The sequence below is a fragment of the Elephas maximus genome, chromosome 8 (assembly GCF_024166365.1).
Source record: "Elephas maximus indicus isolate mEleMax1 chromosome 8, mEleMax1 primary haplotype, whole genome shotgun sequence".
NCBI lineage: Eukaryota > Metazoa > Chordata > Mammalia > Proboscidea > Elephantidae > Elephas > Elephas maximus.
Window position 1 is genome coordinate 119,823,485 of NC_064826.1, and position 18,712 is coordinate 119,842,196.

The 18,712-nt window shown below is 47.0% G+C and overlaps 1 protein-coding gene across 1 annotated transcript in view; it reads right to left on the reverse strand.

The window, feature by feature from the left end:
• Positions 1 to 2,963: 2,963 nt before the first annotated feature.
• RAMP3 (receptor activity modifying protein 3) overlaps positions 2,964 to 18,712 on the reverse strand; it is a 36,439-nt gene continuing 20,690 nt past the window's right edge. Inside the window, exons 2-4 of the mRNA XM_049894226.1 lie at positions 9,087 to 9,219; positions 3,877 to 4,128; positions 2,964 to 3,698 (exon numbers count right to left, since the gene is read on the reverse strand). Coding sequence (XP_049750183.1) covers positions 3,680 to 3,698; positions 3,877 to 4,128; positions 9,087 to 9,219 — 404 coding nt within the window. The 3' untranslated portion in view covers positions 2,964 to 3,679. The remainder of the gene's footprint in view (positions 3,699 to 3,876; positions 4,129 to 9,086; positions 9,220 to 18,712) is intronic.

Genomic DNA, 18,712 nt, shown 5'->3' on the forward strand with positions numbered 1-18,712 from the left:
CCAAATCTGGCCCCAGCCCACATTTCCCATCTTATCTCCTGCCACTTCCCTATATCCCCCCATGTACCCCAGGCTCTACCACCCCCCCCCCCCGCACCCCATGGTCCTCCATATCTCTAGGCCATGCCCATGATGCTCTCCTCCTAGAATGGAAAACTTCTACTCACCTTTAGAGATTCAACCTAAAAATTTCCTCCTCTATGAGCCTTCCTGAAAGCCCCCAGGCCTCTCAGTCTGCCTCTCTCTGGGCACTCTACACTTGGGGTAAGCATACCTCTCTCCCCAGCAAGTAGGAAGACACTAGGGGGCTGGTACTGTGCTGCGGAGTAGGAGACATGGCTCCAGCAGGCAAGGGGGAGGGGAGGGAGGCAGGGAGACAGACGGGTGCCTGTGGCTCCCATGCAGTCTGCAGATACAAACAGCTCTGGCCAGACAACATTCCCCCACTGCACCCCCACCCCAGGCAGGGGTCTCTGCTCCAACCCTCTTGTTCCAGCAGGTGGGGCTAATGATGCTCCTAGGGCACCCCCCTCCCCTCCAGGAAGTCCTAGCAGTGGTCTCTGGGCTTCCTTGGCTCAGTCCTGATGGACCCGTGCTCCTGGCTGTGACCCCCTCCATGGGGAGCCAGCTGTCCTGCCCCCTTCACCTCCTTCATGGCACGCCTTCTAACACTGTCCTGGGAAGACCCCCATCCCCACCCCTAATAAGGTGGTTAATAAACCCCATTCCTGCCCTTGCAATAAGGGCAGGATATATTGGGGCTTCAGATCAGAACTATTTGACTAGGATTCACCACTTCCCTGTATTGGGGCTTCAGATCAGAACTGTATGACTAAGAGTGACCATTTCTTTACTCTTCACATTGTTTTAATTTCAGGAAATTTTGCATATAAGGGTCACAAACAAGTTCCAGGAGAACCGGTGCCAGACCACCAGATATGCACAGACAGATTGGAGAACTCATGCCAAGGAACTAAAAGACTCATATCAAGGAACAAAAAAGTACTGGACTTATGTCATATGTGATAGCCGAGCCCATTTTAGAAGTGAAGGGTCAGTCAGTCACTTCCTGCCAATTCCTAGCCCTGCCCCACAATGAATAATCGGCAAGGAATTGTGAATATGTATTACTTCCTGATTCTGCTTACCTAGCGGAACCATAAAAGCTGGCTCCCACCCAGTTTCAGGGAGCCATCTTGGCAACACAGGTCCCAGTGAGCTCCTTTACTTGGCCAACTAAATAAACATCTTCACTCTGCCTTAACAGCTGTGTCTGCTTTTCCATTCAGACAGGCTGCACCAAGCAGGGCATGGACCTGACCCAGTCCTATTCCTGTTCAGGCGGTTACACTAACATTTTCCCTAGTGACCTTACATACTGCATGGCTTCAGGCACCTTGAGGACACTGTTGGCTCCCAAATCGGACCCCCAGTTTTCTCGCCAGGGCCCCAGACCCCAACACCAATGCAATGTTGCCACCACACAGACTGCAAGCCCACTGTGCATCCAGCTTCAGGCTAGGCAAGAGACAAGGAGCCCACCCTTGCGGAGAAGACCAGCTTGTCCCTAAGCCCCAACACACACACAGGTGCTGTGGCCTATGTTTCCCCTACCACACCACCTGAGGTGATCGATGGCCTCTCGACCCTCTTCCTCCCCTCTGCTAGGGACAGGCCCCAGCCCTGGCCATAGGAGTGAGCACCAGACCTGTCTCCCAGGTGCTAACACTGATGTGAACACCAGGGAGATGAAGGGGCTGGAGGCAAGTTGTCTGACCGCAGCCCTGCCACAGGGGTTCCAGAGCTGTGGAGGTCCTGGGGCTGCTGTAAAGGACCCAGAGCTGCTGCAGAGGTCCCAGAGCTGCCACAGCCTGGCTGTCAGCCCCCTTGGACTCCATGAGCCACCCCAGCACCCCTTCCCATGAAGAGAATCAGAGCTTTGGTCCTGGTCCCAGTTCTGGTCCTCATAGCTACCCCTCCATTCTGCCCCCTCACCCTGACTCCAGCCCCTCCCAGCTTTCCTCCCCAACCCACCCCCACCACCAGGACTCACTCTGGTGCTGTGTGTTTTTAACTGCAGGCCACGACCCACAGGTGTATTACGGAACCCATGAGAGGCCCGGTGAGTCAGAGCATGCCCCGTGTACACAGGAAGCGTTTCAGGACATGGGGTTTCAGGTATGCACATGCACAGGTATGGTGTGCTCCAGGTTAGAGGGTGAACGTATCTCACTGCGGGTTGTGACCACAACAGCTGAAAGCCCCAAGCCACCAGCCTTTTCTCTCCTCACACAGTCTCTGGGTTCACATCCTAACACCCCACATGCCGGCAGGCTCGTGCCATTCCTGACACCTGGAATTTCCTGTCCCCCAGCTCCCCTGTCAAAGCCCCATCCCTGGAGGGACCAGCTAGTGCCACCTCCCATTTGGTGCGTGCCAGAGTGTCCAAGAGAGAGGGCTTGGGTTTCTGTGCCCCACCCAGAGCAGGGCCCAGGTGTGCAGGGTGGCTGGCAGAGTACAGGCTCTGTCTACATGGATGCTGGTCTCCAGAGTGCTTCCACAGACCTCCCTGCAGAACCAGCAGCCATTCCACTCATAATCTCATGTTCTTTTCCACAGATCAGGGGGCTTGACAATGACATCAGGGCCTGGAGATGAAGCTCTCCTACCCCTGCTGCTCTAGGGCCTCCAGGGCCAGCTCCATTTTGTCCATACCTGGCCAGGGCCCCCTCCCCAGCAGGCCCGTCAGGGGCCTCTTGGAGGAAGCAGAAGGAGCTGGATCTAGACCACAGCTGCCCTCCATCCTCAAAGCCCCACAGGGCGCCTCCTTCCCAGCCCACATTCTCCTGTTATAAAACTTCGAGTCCTCCTATGCCCTGACAACCTGTAACTCTGGGACCTATAAAATGGTGGATTGGGGGGAGCTTGTCAGTCCCAGGAGACCCACCATCCCGGTGAAGACCTGAAAATAAAACAGGATACCCAAGCAATAAGGATTTATCTTTAATCAGAGGGAGCACAGATGACAGAGGCAGAGCCCAAGCCCCTAGGGCACAAACACGCGGAGGTCAGCATGGGAAGGTCTCAGACACAAGTGTCCTTCAGAGGGGATACATGCTGCAGAGGCCTGGCCAGCGAGCATCCAGGCAGGCCACGAGGGGCTCTCACACCTCAGCCCCCAGCCGCCCCAGAATCAGGTCAGAGCCAGAAGACAGATATGCAGGCCCCACATCGCTCCTGTGGAGACTCCAGCCCCTGGTTCCTCAACTCATCCAACTAGTGCCAGCTGTGCAATGTGACCCTCAGGGCCTCTTCACCAGGAGAGGTCAGGAATTCCACGCCAAGGAACAATGCTCACATGCTTTGAGCTGCTCACTTCTGTGGCCAGAAGCACTCTCCACCTGGGGCAGGCCGGGCCTGGGGCTGGAGATGGGGCTGAAGACGACTCAAGGTTGGGGCTGGAGATGGGGCTGGGGCTAGAGGTGGGCCTGGGGCTGGAGATGGGCCTGGGGCTGGAGATGGGCCTGGGGTTGGAGATGAGTTTGGAGCTTGGACTGGGAATGAGGCAGGAGAGGGCCCAGGGCAGGGGCTGAGTCAGGGCTGGGTGTGGGCCCCACCTGGAGGGGCTCAGAGGGCGGCAGCAGCAGTTGCTGTCCTCAGACACAAGCTCCAGCCTGCATCACGTTTCCTTCCACTGACTAGAAAAACAAAGTAAAGAGCTTGAATGCAAAGCTTGTATTCCAGCCAGGCCACAAGCTGTGGGCTGTGAGGGTATCATCCATAAGCCATGGAGTACGCCCAAGTGCAGACCCCAGTCTGTGGCCAGAGCACAGCACCCCACCGCGGCTTGCAAGATCTAGAGAATGGCTCACTCACCTCAGCTTGTCGCTGCTCCTGCTGCACCACAACACCAAACCGGCCATGGCCACTGTCAGCAGGATGGGTGCGGTGATGAGCGGGATGAGGATCTCATCTGGGGGGTCTTCCCAGTGTGTCCTCTCCACCGTGCAGTTGGAAAAGAACTGCCTGTGGATGCGGGTGATGAAGCCCTCGGCCAGGTGGTTGGGCCAATAGCAACCCACAGTGTTGGTCTCCACCTCAGTGCAGGCAGTGAAGATTTCATAGTACCTGCAGGCAAAGTGTGCATGAGGGGCAGTCCCCCCACCCAGGGTCTATCTGGGCAGGAACAGGGGCCAGAGGAAGATGAGAGTGGCTGGGATCTATCGTGGCCTGGCCACCCACTCTCAGTGCAGCCTTGGGAGGGTTCCCTCCACTTCTGGGACTTCATGTGAAGAAGTGGCACAGGATAAGCCGGACTGGAAGTGCCCTTGTGACAGCCATCCCATGACCTCTGAAGGGTCATCCATGCCATTGGAGTCATCCTCTAGTCCCCCCCCAGGGAGCTCTCTGGGCATGGCCCTGCCCCCTGGACTTTCCTACGCCCGCATCGCTGCCCATGCTCCTGCCTCCTCTAGCCTCTGTTCAACAGTATTCTAAACCAAACCCATTGCTGTCGAAATGATTCAGGCTCACAGTGACCCTATAGGACAGAACAGTACTGCCCCATAGGGTTTCCAAGGCTGTAACCCTCATGGAAGTAGACTGTCACATCTTTTTCTCACAGAGCGGCTGGTGAGTTTGAACTGCCAACCTTTTGGTTAGCAGCCAAGCACTTAACCATTGTGCCACCAGGGGATCCTTAACCACATACTATTCAGCCTTAAATGATTCCTTGTTCCCAGAACCTGAGGTCCCACGGGCCCCTTGCCCAACCCTCATGCCCCCACCATGTTTGGGTTATTTATGCCTGAGGCTCACTCCCAGAGTCCCTCCACATCACCCAGGTAGGCCCAGCAGACACACCAGGCCAAGCTTCTCGGAGGGACCCAGGTTTCTGCTAAACATAATGACAACTTCCTAACTGCCAGCTGTACCTGAGCTGGCTGTTACCTTCCAGAATGGTCTGGAGACTGGCATCTGCTGAGTCACCACCCAGCTCAGCCCAAGGCCAGCACTGCCCAGCTGCCTGGCCAGGACTGGCCACAGGACAGAGGTGGGGGCGTGCAGCTACCCCTCCCCTCCTGGACAGAAGAGCTATAATAGGGCAGTCCTGTGGCCCTGTGAACCCTCCTTCTTTCTGGACTCTGGCTGCCCCAGAGAAGTAGCCCTTGTGCTGACACACAAACAGGAAGGAGCCACTTCCCTTCAAGGAGCTTCCTGTACAGAGCATCTGTCTGCCTTTTTCCCACAAGAATCAGAAAGGATGTAGGAAATGGGGAGTGGCAGACTCCCCTGGCTCAGTGTCCTCCTAATGTCCATCCCTCCCTCGGAAGGGCCCAGGTGGACCCAGGCCAAGTCTCCAGCCAGACTCCTGACAGAGTCCATGCTTGTTCTCAGGCCCACATCTCTGCTCTTCCATGTAACTCCATCAAGAGCCAACTCCCAGCATAAAAAAGCCAGACAAAGGTAATGGTCTCAAACCTGTGTCCACAGCAGTGTCTCCTGGGCCTGAGGCATGGTCCAGCAGGTTTCTGCTAAACGTAATGACAACTTCCTAACAGCCAGCTGTACCTGAGCTGGCTGCCACCTTCCAGGATGCTCTGGAGACTGGCATCTGCTAAGCCACCATCCAGCTCAGCCCAAGGCCAGCACTGCCCAGCTGCCTGGCCAAGACTGGCCACAGGACAGATGTAAAGGGGGTAGGCTACCCCTCCCCTTCTGGACAGAAGGGCTGTAATAGGGCCCTATTACATGTTCTATTACATGTCTCCCAGGCTCCTGGGACCACAGCACCTCAACACCACATGTCCACAGACAAACCCATCATCTCCTCCAAACCTGCTCTTCCTATAGGGTCATAACTCAGTGACCCAGAGTGACCCCACTGCCCACTCCACCCCCAGCCCCTGATCCAGGAACCCCGAAGCCTCTAGCATATCACTCTTCCTGGCCATGCAAAGGCCTTTGGCTTTTGAAAGTCTTCAGCATCTGCTTGTAACCATGATTCTTGGTAACTCCCATACTGCCTGCCAAGCCTTCTCAGGGTACTGTTATCCCAGGAATGCACCTGACAACCATCAGCCCAGGTCTCAGGTGAGGCTGAGACCCCCAGAGTCGACCCCCAAGTTTAGAGCAGACAGATCCTGGGGAACAGTGGGGGTAGGGGTGGAAGTCACCTTTGATCTCCACACCCCACTCCTGTCAGCTGGGACACCACAGGGCAGGGGCTATTCTAGAAGACAGTATGGAAAAGTGGTTTAGGGCTTAGGATTAGAGACAAAGTGACTGGGTTCCTCCAATTCCAGCTAGGTCAGTAGCCATTTTGTGACTTAGCATATTACTTAACGTCCCTGGGGCCTCAGTTGCTTCATCTGTAAATGGGGTTAATAATGTTCACCCAACCAGGTGGTTGAGAGGACAAGGGTGTTTGTGTCTAATAGGGCACCTAACAGGGCCTAGAACAGGGTGGGCACTCAGGGATCACAGCTGCACACAGGGCACACAGGGCACACAGCTGCCGTGTGCCGGAAGTGCTGGCAAGGCTCTGGAGATCAGTTCACTGGGCCACATGTAAACATACACACAGCTGGCTTCTCTCAACGAAGCTGGAAACAGGCTACATATACAATAGCAAATGCTTTTCTGAGTAAAGACACCAGAAAGTCAGACAACTGGGTCCATGGCAGAAAGTTACAAAAGGCCAGAGCTAAAAGGGGTCTAAGGTGTGCTCGTCAGGGGAGCTCTCCTACACATGGGCCTTCTGCAGTACACTAGGTGGGGAGTGGGGGGATAGTAAATTGCCTGGCAGTCACAAAATGCTCACCATCCAGTAGTAAGAAAATCATCTATTCCATCTCCTACTCCCCTCCCATCTTACAGAAGAGGAAAGAGGCCCAGCAAGGGCAGGCCCAAGGCCACTGGGCTCACAGTCTGCACACCAAGGCTTCCTAGCTTCCCCTAGCTGCACAGCAGGAGGATGAAATCAGTGCACAAGTTTTAACACATGACCTCTAACCCCTGTTACCTTACCAACCTCCTTTCAGGTGGAATACAAAATCTGGGGATTATTAATAAGGACAACTATTTGCACATTATCTTTTCTCAAGGGCCCCTGGGGCACCTGGGCCCTGTGGCCTCCTGCTTCAGTCCGGTTCTGGGAACCACTCTCCCTCCCTCCAGCTCTAGGTGTCAGCACACAGCTTAGAGAATGTGAGCCCACAGCCTGCTCAGAACAGATGAGCATCAGCATCACCCCCAATCACAACTCCCTCTCCCCACCCAGGTAACACTGGCTGATTTCTACATGATGTCTGTACATGTGTTCCTAAGCAATAGAATGTCTCTTCTGGAAGCCTCAGTTGCATTCACTGCCTTAAGTGGGTAAGGAAGGAGCCGGAGTACTGCTGTTGGGTGGAGGCTCCCAGGAGAGGACATGCTTTGGTTGCCGTGGGGGGTGACAAGAGCCCTTCTGCGAAGCCATGCCAGGCCACAGAGGAGTTTAAGCAGTGGGCTCATCCCATCACCTGGCAGGGCTGTCTCGTGGACCAGCTAGGACACTGCCCAGTGCTGTGCCATCTCCATGATTGATTGCATTGTGATCCATAGTTTTCATCAGCTGAATTTCAGGAGTAGATCACCAGCCTTTCTTCCTGGTCGATCTTAGTCTATAATTTCCACTGCAACCTATTCAGCGTCATACTAACAGCCAAGCCTCCGCCGACAGACAAGTGGTGGCTGTGCATGAGGTGCATTAAATTGAACCCAGGTCTCCAACATGGAAGGACAATGAACCAATAAATCACCAATGCCCCCATGATCTTTTACCTAGCATCTGTTTTTTGTCTCCCTGGACACAGGTAGCAGTTTTCTTTACTTCTAGGTCCCCTCGCTGGGCTGGGTGAACCCTCTCAGTCTGTAGGCTCCCACCCTCAGCTCTACAAAAGCTCCCTGAATTACTCCACTCACAACAACCCCTCAATTTTCCCTGATCTCTCTCTTTCTAGAATTCCCACTACTTATTAGGTACAAGGCCACCCTTCTAATTGCCTTGTCTTCTTCTTCTACTTCTTTGTCTTTTTGCTTTATTTTCTAGGGGATTTCCTCAATGTGTCTCCTCCAACTCTTGCATTCAGTTTTTTTATTTCTGTTTTTAATTTTCAAGGGCACTTCTTTGTCTCTGAGTGCTTCTTTTTCATAACAGCCTGTTCTTGTTTCAGGGTGTGGTATTTCATCTCTCTGAAAATATTAGCTAGGATTTTGAAGGCTATCTTCTTGCTACACAGTCTCCTGTTGCCTGGTTCTGTTGTCTTGTCTCTATCTTCTGTGTCAGAGGTCTTTGTCAGATATCCAGCAGCCCCAGGAGTGGAGATCAAGAGCTGGTGGAGTGCTGAGTCTGCTAGACCTTCTGGGGGCACTGCCAGCTTCGATGGAAGCCCAAAATGAACAACTGTATAGAAAACACGGCAGAGAAACCATGCGGAGAGCCATCGAGGACAGGAAGCCAGGCCTGGGGTGCAGAAGAGAAAGGGCTCCAGCTGCCTTGGCAAACCCAGAGTCTAGGAGGCTTTGGACCATGGGACTCCAGGCAGTATCGTAACTGATGAGCAGAGTGACCGAGGCAAACTGGGGAAGTCCTGGGCAGGGACCAGTGTGGGAAAGGGCACGGTGTGGGTGGGCAGCAAGGCAAGGGCAGGTCCAGCCCATCGGGGATTCCCAAGGAAACATTAGCTTCAATGCCAGCAGTGATCACAAGGAGATAAAAACCTTGGGCTCCCTGAGAACTTGGAACCTCCTCAATAAGTTATTGCCCCACTACACCAAGGAAAGACTGGTGAATTCGGCTTCTTCAAGATTTTTTGGCCACCAACTGCAGTTCCCTCCAGCATAGTACATTGAAGACTGGCACAAGGAGACCAGCCAGCGCAACCCCATTCCAAAAGGGAAGTGGGCATTAGCGAGGGCACCCACAACAGGCTGCAGGTGAGGAGCAGCCTGGCGTTCCTTTTTGCATTGCTAGAATGTAGTGCTGGGGAAAGGCTGGGCAGTGGGGAGGGGTACCAAAAGGCCTTCCTGGACAGGGCACTCACACAATGAACTCTGACAAGTTGCACCACTTCCAGATGTCCAGCTCCTGCATCACGTCTGCGAAGGCCTTCCCGCAGCGGGGCAGCTTCTCCATCATGCGTGTCTCATCGCAGCCATCCACTCGGGGACATGAACCTATACAGAGAGGGCAGCATGAGAATCCCACTGAGGCCCACCAGGCCAGCCTGCAAGTTGGTTGGAGGCCAAGATGCCACCATCTGGGAACGACTACAAGAGCAGTTCCCCAAGGGCTGCCTGAGGGGTAGGCTGGAGTCTTCCTACCTCAGCCCTGACTAGTTTTAGGCCAAAGAGAGGTTGGAGTCACAGCAGAAAGGAGGATATGGCCTATGGGCATGTCCCATAAAGACAAGAAGACAAGCAGAAAGTCTGCATCTGCAGGCCCAATGGAGCATGAGAGGAAGAGCAGGGGGGAGGTGAGGAGAGGAAGGGAGAAAGAACAGAGGGGGAGGAAGGGGGATAGAGGGAGAAAGACGAGAGGGGGGAGGGAGTGAGAAAGTGAGAGGGAAGGAGAGGGAGGGAGAAAGGGCAGAAGAGGTGAAAGGGGAGGTAGGGAGGAGGAAGGGAGAGAAGAAGACTAGAGGGAGGGAGAAATAGGAGGAGGAGGGAGGGAAGGCTGAGGGAGGGAAGGGGGAGGCCTGAGCCAAAGTCCTCAAGAGGTGAGGACGGCCAAGGCAGAAGCTCCAGGTGGCGGGGGGGGGGGTTCCCTTTGTGACTGTCCAAACTTAAAAGTTCCAAATCTAGCCTAACAGCACTTAGACAGGCCTTCGGGGCTCACCTAGACCCACCCTCTTGTCCTGCTGGGTGGGGTAAGGACAAGGAGAACCCCAAGTTCCCAGTATCTCTGGGAAGCCTGTGTGGGTACCTTCCTTCACTATGGGTAATTGTTGTATCACCCAAAATACATGTTGTAAATCCTAAACCCCTGTACCTGTGTATTGGGAATAGGGCTTTCTTTGTCATGTTAGTGAGACCATGTCAGTGTAAAGTGTCTTAAATCAATCACCTTTGAGATATAAAAGGAGCATATTAGGCACAAACATAGGGGAAGATACAGGCCACATAAAGATTGCCAAGGAACCAAAGAACAGAAGCTGAAAAGAGACAAGAGATCTGACAGAAAGAAAAAGCCTTCCCCTAGGGCCAGCACTCTGAATTTGAACTTCTAGCCTCGTAATGTTTGTTAAAGCCATCCACGTGTGTGTGTATTGTTGTTGTTATAGCAGCACTAAGAAACTACAACTGTAATTACAATGAATGTAAATGGACTAAATGCCTTAATCAAAAGGCAGAGGGTGGTAGATGGATTAAAAAAAAAAAAAAAGCATGACCCAACCATACGTTGTGTACAAAGGACATACTTTAGGCCCAAGGATACAAATAGGCTGAAAGTAAATGGGTGGGAAAAAAATGTCCCATGCAAATAGTAATCAAAAGAGAGACAGCATGGCAATTTCAATACCATGGGCAAAGAGGATGAGGGGGAAGAGGAGGATCATTGCTTAGGGAACACTGATCTGTTAGAAAACAAAAAACCAAACCCACCGCTGTCAAGTCAATTCTGACTCATAGGCACCCTATAGGACAGAGTAGAACTGCCCCATAGAGTTCCCAAGGAGCACCTGGTGAATTCAAACTGCAGACCTTTTGGTTAGCAGCCATAGCTCTTAACCACTATGCTGCCAGGGTTTCCAATCTTCTGTTATAGATAATGGAAAATTTTGGAAATGGATAGTGGTAATGATTATACAACATGATGAATGTGATTAATGTCACTGAATTGTACATTGAAAAAATGTTGAAATGGCTATTTTCTTGTTATATATATACACTCACCACAATAAAAAATACAAATTAAAAAATAATCTTGTGAAAATATGAAAATAAAACATTTTTAAATTTTTTTTGAAGATGTTGAAATGGGAGGGAGGATGCTTCTGGCAATCCCTCTTACACCAAAGACCAAAAAAATCAAGCAAAACAATTATATTTACGACAAGGTAGGACCCCTGAAAATCATAGGCAAAGTTAGAAAATGGACTGAGTGGCAGGGAGAGAGAGAGATCGTTCAGAAGTGGAGTGGAGTTGCCGGACCTGAATCATGGGGAGCCCTCAGGCACCATTCCCAGAAGTGGCTGCAGTGGGCTGGTGGTAGCATTCAGCCGCAGTTTTCTCAGGGAGAAGCAGCCAGCTGCACAACTTACTCAGACCTCCAGAACCAGAGAGGAATGGCGCTTTCAGCAAAAGCTAAGTACTTGCGGATATTTTACCGTACCATCCGACCCCAAGCCAGCTTCAGTGGCTATTGATTTCCCTGGACCTAGGATAGCCCCATCTGAGCACCCTGAGTCATGCTCCCAGACTTGGAGAAGGAATAAATTTATGAAAGGGGGAAAAAACAATTTGCCAGCTCCACTAACCTGGGGAGCTCAGGACAGAAGCGGCTCCTGTCCAGGCATAAATGGTCGATGGACTTTGAATACCTTCCCCTCTGCATGGACCTGTATGGGCCTATTCCAGGAGAATAGGCCCTTGCTGGCAGACTGCAACTATTTAAGCTGTGCAGTGGAAAGGAGGGTGTTTGATATTTGATATGGCTTTGCCTGTTAAATAGGGTCCTCACCTACCCACATCAGGGCCCTAAGGACCGGTGGCTCCACTCAGGTCACCCAGCCACCCACGACAGGGTTCCAAGGATAACTGATACCTCCCAGTCCTTACAACCAAAAGCATTGGGTGCCCATGGTCCCTCTGCAGAACCCTCCCATCTGTACACTCTAGGGAAAATGGATGCGCTTTCCTCAGAGACACTTGGGGGATGGTTCTCAGCCTCCTGCATTGTTCAGAGCATGACTCCCTGCTGCAACCAGACACTGGCACCTACACCAATCACCCCTTCCCCTCTAAGAATTTAGGACAAAGCCTGTACCACACACTTGATGACCAGCTACCTGGTTACCTGAGCTGAAACCACACAAGAAAAGTGAATGGACTCATAGGCTTATATACCTGATAACAGCTCTAGCCATCTGGTGACAGGACGTCAGAGCCCCAAAGGCAAAAATAATCCAGCTGGCTCACTGAAGCAACGCATTTGGGCATATCAAAACAAAACAAAGCAAGAAACTACAATACAATAAGCAAACATAAAATAAATTAATACAATAAATTATAGATGGCTCAGAAACAACAATTGATATCAAACAACATAAAGAAACAAACCATGATCACTTCAACAATCTCTTGAAACAGAGAATCAAAGTGTCTTCTGGACGGAAGTGCCTTCCTGGGATTACCAGATGCAGAATTCAAAAGATTAATATACAGAACTCGTCAAGACATAGGAAGGAGATCAGGCAATATGGAGAGCAAGCCAAGGAACACACAGAAAAAACAGTTGAAGAAATGAAACAGGTTCTTCAAGAACATAAGGAAAAATTTAATAAGCTGCAAGAATCCATATAGAGACAGCAATCAGAAGTTCAGAAGATTAAGAATAAAATTACAGAATTAGACAACACAGTAGAAAGTCAGAGGAGTAGAATCGAGCCAGTGGAAGACACAATTGGTAACCATAAAGATACTAAGCACTTGGCACCAACATATTTGAAGAAAAATCAGATAAAAGAATTTTAAAAAATGAAGAAACCTTAAGAATCATGTGAGACTCTATCAAGAGAAATAACCTAAGAGTGATTTTAGTGCCAGAACATGGAGGGAAAACAGAAAATACAGAGAGAATTGTTGAAGATTTGTTGGCAGAAAACTTCCCTGATATCATGAAAGACGAGAAAATATCAATCCAAGATGCTCATCGAACTCCACATAAGGTAGATTTTAAAAGAAAGTCACCAAGACATACTGTAATGAAACTTGCCAAAACCAAAGATAAAGAGAAAATTTTAAGAGCAGCTAGGGATAAACAAAAAGTCACCTACAAAGGACAGTCAATAACAATAAGCTCAGATTACTTTGCAGAAACCATGCAGGCAAGAAGGCGAGGGGATGACTTATATAAAAAATAAACTGAAGGAAGAAAATTGCCAGCCAAGAATTATATATCCAGCAAAATTGCCTCTCAAATATGAAGGTGAAATTAGGACATTTCCAGATGAACAGAAGTTTAGAGATTTTGTAAAAACCAAATCGAAACTACAAGAAATACAAAAGGGAGTTCTTTGGTTAGAAAATCAATAATATCAGGTACCAACCTAAGAGTAGAACACTGGACAAGGCAATGAGATGTCAATCCAGACAGGGAGATCACAAAAATAAATCAAGATAAAAAAAACACTCAAAACAGGGAAACAGCTATGTCATTATGTAAAAAAAGGCCACATTAAAATAATAAAGAGGGACTAAGAAATCTAGTCCTAGATCTTCCATATGGAAAGGAATACAAGATGACATAAAAAAATAAAAGTCCAGTTTAAACTTAGAAAAATAGGTGTAAATATCAAGGTAACCACAAAGGAGACTAACAATCCAACTCATCAAAACAAGATACAAGAAAAAAATAGAGACTCAGCAGAAACAAAATGAACAACAACGAATAAGAGGAAAAGACAATATATAAACTACTCAGCAAAGAAATTAAATGGGAAAAAGAAACTGTCAACAACACACAAAAAAAGACATCAAAATGACAACACTAAACTCACACCTATCCATAATTATGCTGAATGTTAATGGTCTAAATGCACCAATAAAGAGACAGAGAGTAGCAGAATGGAGAAAAAAAACATGATCCATCCATATGCTGCCTACAAGAGACATACCTTAGACTTAGAGACACAAACTAAAACTCAAGGATGGAAAAATATACATAAGCAAACAACAATCAAAAAAGAGCAGGAGTGGCAATATTAATTTCTGACAAAATAGACTTTAAAGTTAAATCCACCACAAAGGATAAGGAAAGACACTATACATTGATTAAAGGGACAATATACCAAGAAGATACAACCATATTAAATATTTATGCACCCAATGACAGGGCTGCAAGATACATAAAACACACTCTAACAGCATTGAAAAGTGAAACAGACACCTCCACAATTATACTAGGAGACTTCAATACACCACTTTCGGTGAAGGACAGGACATCCAGAAAGAAGCTCAATAAAGACATGGAAGATCTAAATGCCACAATCAACCAACTCAACCTTATAGACATATACAGAACACTCCACCCAACAGCAACCAAGCATACTTTCTTTTCTAGTGCACATGGAACATTCTCTAGAATAGACCATATATAAAGCAAGCCTTAGCAGAATCCAAAACATCAAAATATTACAAAGCATCTTCTTTGAACATAAGGCCATAAAGGTGAAAATCAATAACAGAAAAGCAGGGAAAAGAAATCAAACACTTGGAAACTGCTCAAAAAAGACTGGGTTATAGAAGACATTAAGGGTGGAATAAAGAAATTTATAGAATCCAATGAGAATGAAAACACTTCCTATCAGAACCTTTGGGACACAGCAAAAGCAGTGCTCAGAGGTCAATTTATATCAATAAATGCATACACCCAAAAAGAAGAAAGGGCCAAAATCAAAGAGTTATCCCTACAACTTGAACAAATAGAAAGAGAGCAACGAAAGAAACCTTCAAGCACTACAAGAAAGGAAATAATAAAAATTAGAACAGAACTAAATGAAAAAGAAAACAGAAAAACAATTGAAAGAGTTAACAAGACCAAAAGCTGGTTCTTTGAAAAAATTTAAAAAATTGATAAACCATTGGCCAACTTGACAAAAGAAAAACAGGAGAGGAAGCAAATAACCCGAATAAGAGATGAGATGGGGGATATTACAACAGACCCAACTGGATTTAAAAGAATCATATCACATTACTATGAAAAATTCTATTCTAACAAATTTGAAAATCTAAAAGAAATGGATTAATTCCTAGAAACACACTACCTACATAAACTAACATAAACAGAGGTAGAACAACTAAATAGACCCATAACAAAAGAAGAGATTGAAAAGGTAATCAGAAAACTCCCAAGAAAAAAAAGCCCTGGCCCAGACGGCTTCACTGCAGAGTTCTACCAAACTTTCAGTGAAGAATTAACACCATTACTACTAAAGGTATTTCAGAGCATAGAAAAGGATGGAATACTCCCAAACTCATTTTATGGAGCCACCATATCCCTGATGCCAAAACCAGGTAAAGACATCACAAAAAAAGAAAATTACAGACATACATCCTGTTTGAACTTAGATGCAAAAATCCCCAACAAAATTCTAGCCAATAGAATTCAACAACATATCAAAAAAATAATTCACCACGACCAAGTGGGATTCATACCAGCTCTGCAGGGATGGTTTAACATTAGAAAAACAATCAATGTAACCCATCATATAAATAAAACAAAAGACAAGAGCCACATGATTTTATCAATTGATGCAGAAAAGGCATTTGACAAAGTTCAACACTCATTCATGAAAAAAACCTCTCAGCAAAATAGGAATAGAAGGAAAATTCCTCAACATAATAAAGGGCATTTATACAAGGCCAACAGCCAACATCACCCTAAATGGAGAGAGTCTGAAAGGATTCTCCTTGAGATCGGGAACCAGACAAGGATGCCCTTTATCACCATCTTATTCAACATTGTGCTGGAGGTCCTAGCCAGAGCAATTAGGCTAAATAAAGAAATAAAGGGCATCAAGATTGGTAAAGAAGAAGTAAAAAAAAGTATGTCTACTTGCAGATGACAAGATCTTATGCACAGAAGAGCCTAAAAACTCCTCAAGAAAACCACTGCAACTAATAGTTCAGCAGAGTATCAGGATACAAGATGAACATAAAAAAATCAGTTGGATTCCAACACCCAACAAAAAGAACATCAAAGAGGAAATCACCAAATCAATACCATTTACAATAGTCCCCAAGAAGATAAAATAGGAATAAATCTTACCAGAAATGTAAACGACCTATACACAGAAAACCACAAGACACGATTGCAAGAAACCAAAAAAGACCTACGTAAGCGGAAAAATGTAACTTGCTCATGGATAGGAAGACTTAACATTGTAAAATGTCTATTTTACCAAAAGCATTCTATTAATACAATGCAATTCCGATCCAAATTCCAATGACATTTTTTAATGAGATAGAGAAACAAATCACCAACTTCATATGGAAGAAAGAAGCCCCAGACAAGTAAAGCATTACTGAAAAAGAAGAACAAAGTGGGAGGCCTCACTCTATCTGATTTTAGAAGCTATTATACCTCCACAGTAGTCAAAACAGCCTGGTACTGGTACAACAACAGATACGTAGACCAATGGAACAGAATTGGGAATCCAGACATAAATCCATCCACATATGAGTAGTTGATATTTTAAAAAGACCCAGTCAGTTAAATTGAGTAAAGACAGTCTTTTTAAGAAATGGTGCTGGCATAACTGGATATCCATCTGCAAAAAAATGAAACAAGACCCATACCTCACACCATGCACAAAAACTAACTCAAAATGGGTAAAAGTCTTAAATATAAAATCTAAAACAATAAAGACCATGGAAGAAAAAATAGGGACAAAGCTAGGAGCCCTAATACTTGGCATAAACAGTATACAAAACATTACTAACAATGCAGAAGAGAAACTAGATAACTTGGGAGCTCCTAAAAATCAAACACCTATGCTCATCCAAAAACTTCACCAAAAGAATAAAAAGATTACCTACATACTGGAAAAAAGTTTTTAGCTATGACATTTCCGATCAGCGTCTTATCTCTAAAATCTACATGATACTGCAAAAACTCAACTACGAAAAGACAACCCAATTTAAAAATGGACAAAGGAAATGAACAGACACTTCACTAAAGAAGACATTCAGGTTGCTAACAGTTGCATGACGAAATGTTCACGATCATTAGCCATTAGAGAAATGCAAATCAAAACTACAATGAGGTTCCATCTCACTCCAACAAAGCTAGCATTAATCCAAAAAACACAAAATAATAAATGTTGGAGAGGTTGTGGAGAGACTGGAACACTTATACACTGCTATTGGGAATGGAAAATGGTATAACCACTTTGGAAATCGATTTGGCACTTCCTTAAAAAACTAGAACTAGAACTACCATATGATCCAGCAGTCTCACTCCTTGGAATATAACCTAGAGAAATGGGAGCCTTTACACAAACAGATATATGGACACCCATGTTCATTGCAGCACTGTTTACAATAGAAAAAAGATGGAAGCATCCAAGGTGCCCATCAATGAATCAATGGATAAGTTATGGTATATTCACACAATGGAATACTTGTTGTTATTGTTAGGTGCTGTCGAGTCGGTTCCAGCTCACAGTGACCCTATGCACAACAGAACGAAACACTGCCCAGTCCTGCGCCATCCTTACAATCGTTGTTATGCTTGACCCCATTGTTGTGGCCACTGTGTCAATCCACCTCGTTGAGGGTCTTCCTCTTTTCTGCTGACCCTGTACTCTGCCAAGCATGATCTCCTTCTCCAGAGACTGACCCCTCCGGACAACATGTCCAAAGTATGTAAGACGCAGTCTCGCCATCCTTGCCTCTAAGGAGCAGTCTGGTTGTACTTCTTTCAAGATAGATTTATTCATTCCTCTGGCAGTCCACGGTATATTCAATATTCTTCGCCAACGCCACAATTCAAAGGCGTCAATTCCTCTTCGGTCTTCCTAATTCGTTGTCCAGATTTCACATGCATATGATGCGATTGAAAATACCATAGCTTGGATCAGGCGCACCTTAGTCTTCAAGGTGACGTCTTTGCTCTTCAACACTTTGAAGAGGTCCTTTGCAGGAGATATACCCAATGCAATGCGTCTTTTGATTTCTTGACTACTGCTTCCATGGCAGTTGATTGTGGATCCAAGCAAAATGAAATCCTTGACAGCTTCAATCTTTTCTCCATTTATCATGATGTTGCTCATTGGTCCAGTTGTGAGGATTTTTGTTTTATGTTGAGGTGTAATCCATACTGAAGGCTGTGGTCTTTGATCTTCATTAGTAAGTGCTTCAAGTCCTTTTCACTTTCAGCAAGCAGGGTTGTGTCATCTGCATAACGCAGGTTGTTAATGAGTCTTCCTCCAATCCTGATGCCCCATTCTTCTTCATATAGACCAGCTTCTCGGATTATTTGTTCAGCATACAGATTAAATAGGTATGGTGAAAGAATACAACCCTGGCGCACACCTTTCCTGACTTTAAACCAATCAGTATCCCGTTGTTCTGTCCGAACAATTGCCTCTTGATCTATGTAAAGGTTCCTCATGAGCACAATTAAGTGTCCTGGAATTCCCATCTTCGCAATGTTACCCATAATTTGTTATGACCCACACAGTCGAATGCCTTTGCATAGTCAATAAAACACAGGTAAACATCCTTCTGGTATTCTCTGCTTTCAGCCAGGATCCATCTGACATCAGCAATGATATCCCTGGTTCCACATCCTCTTCTGAAACCGGCCTGAATTTCTGGCAGTTCTCTGTCGATATGCTGCTACAGCCATTTTTGAATGATCTTCAGCAACATTTTGCTTGTGTGTGATATTAATGATATTGTTCTATAATGTCCACATTTGGTTGGATCACCTTTCTTGGGAATA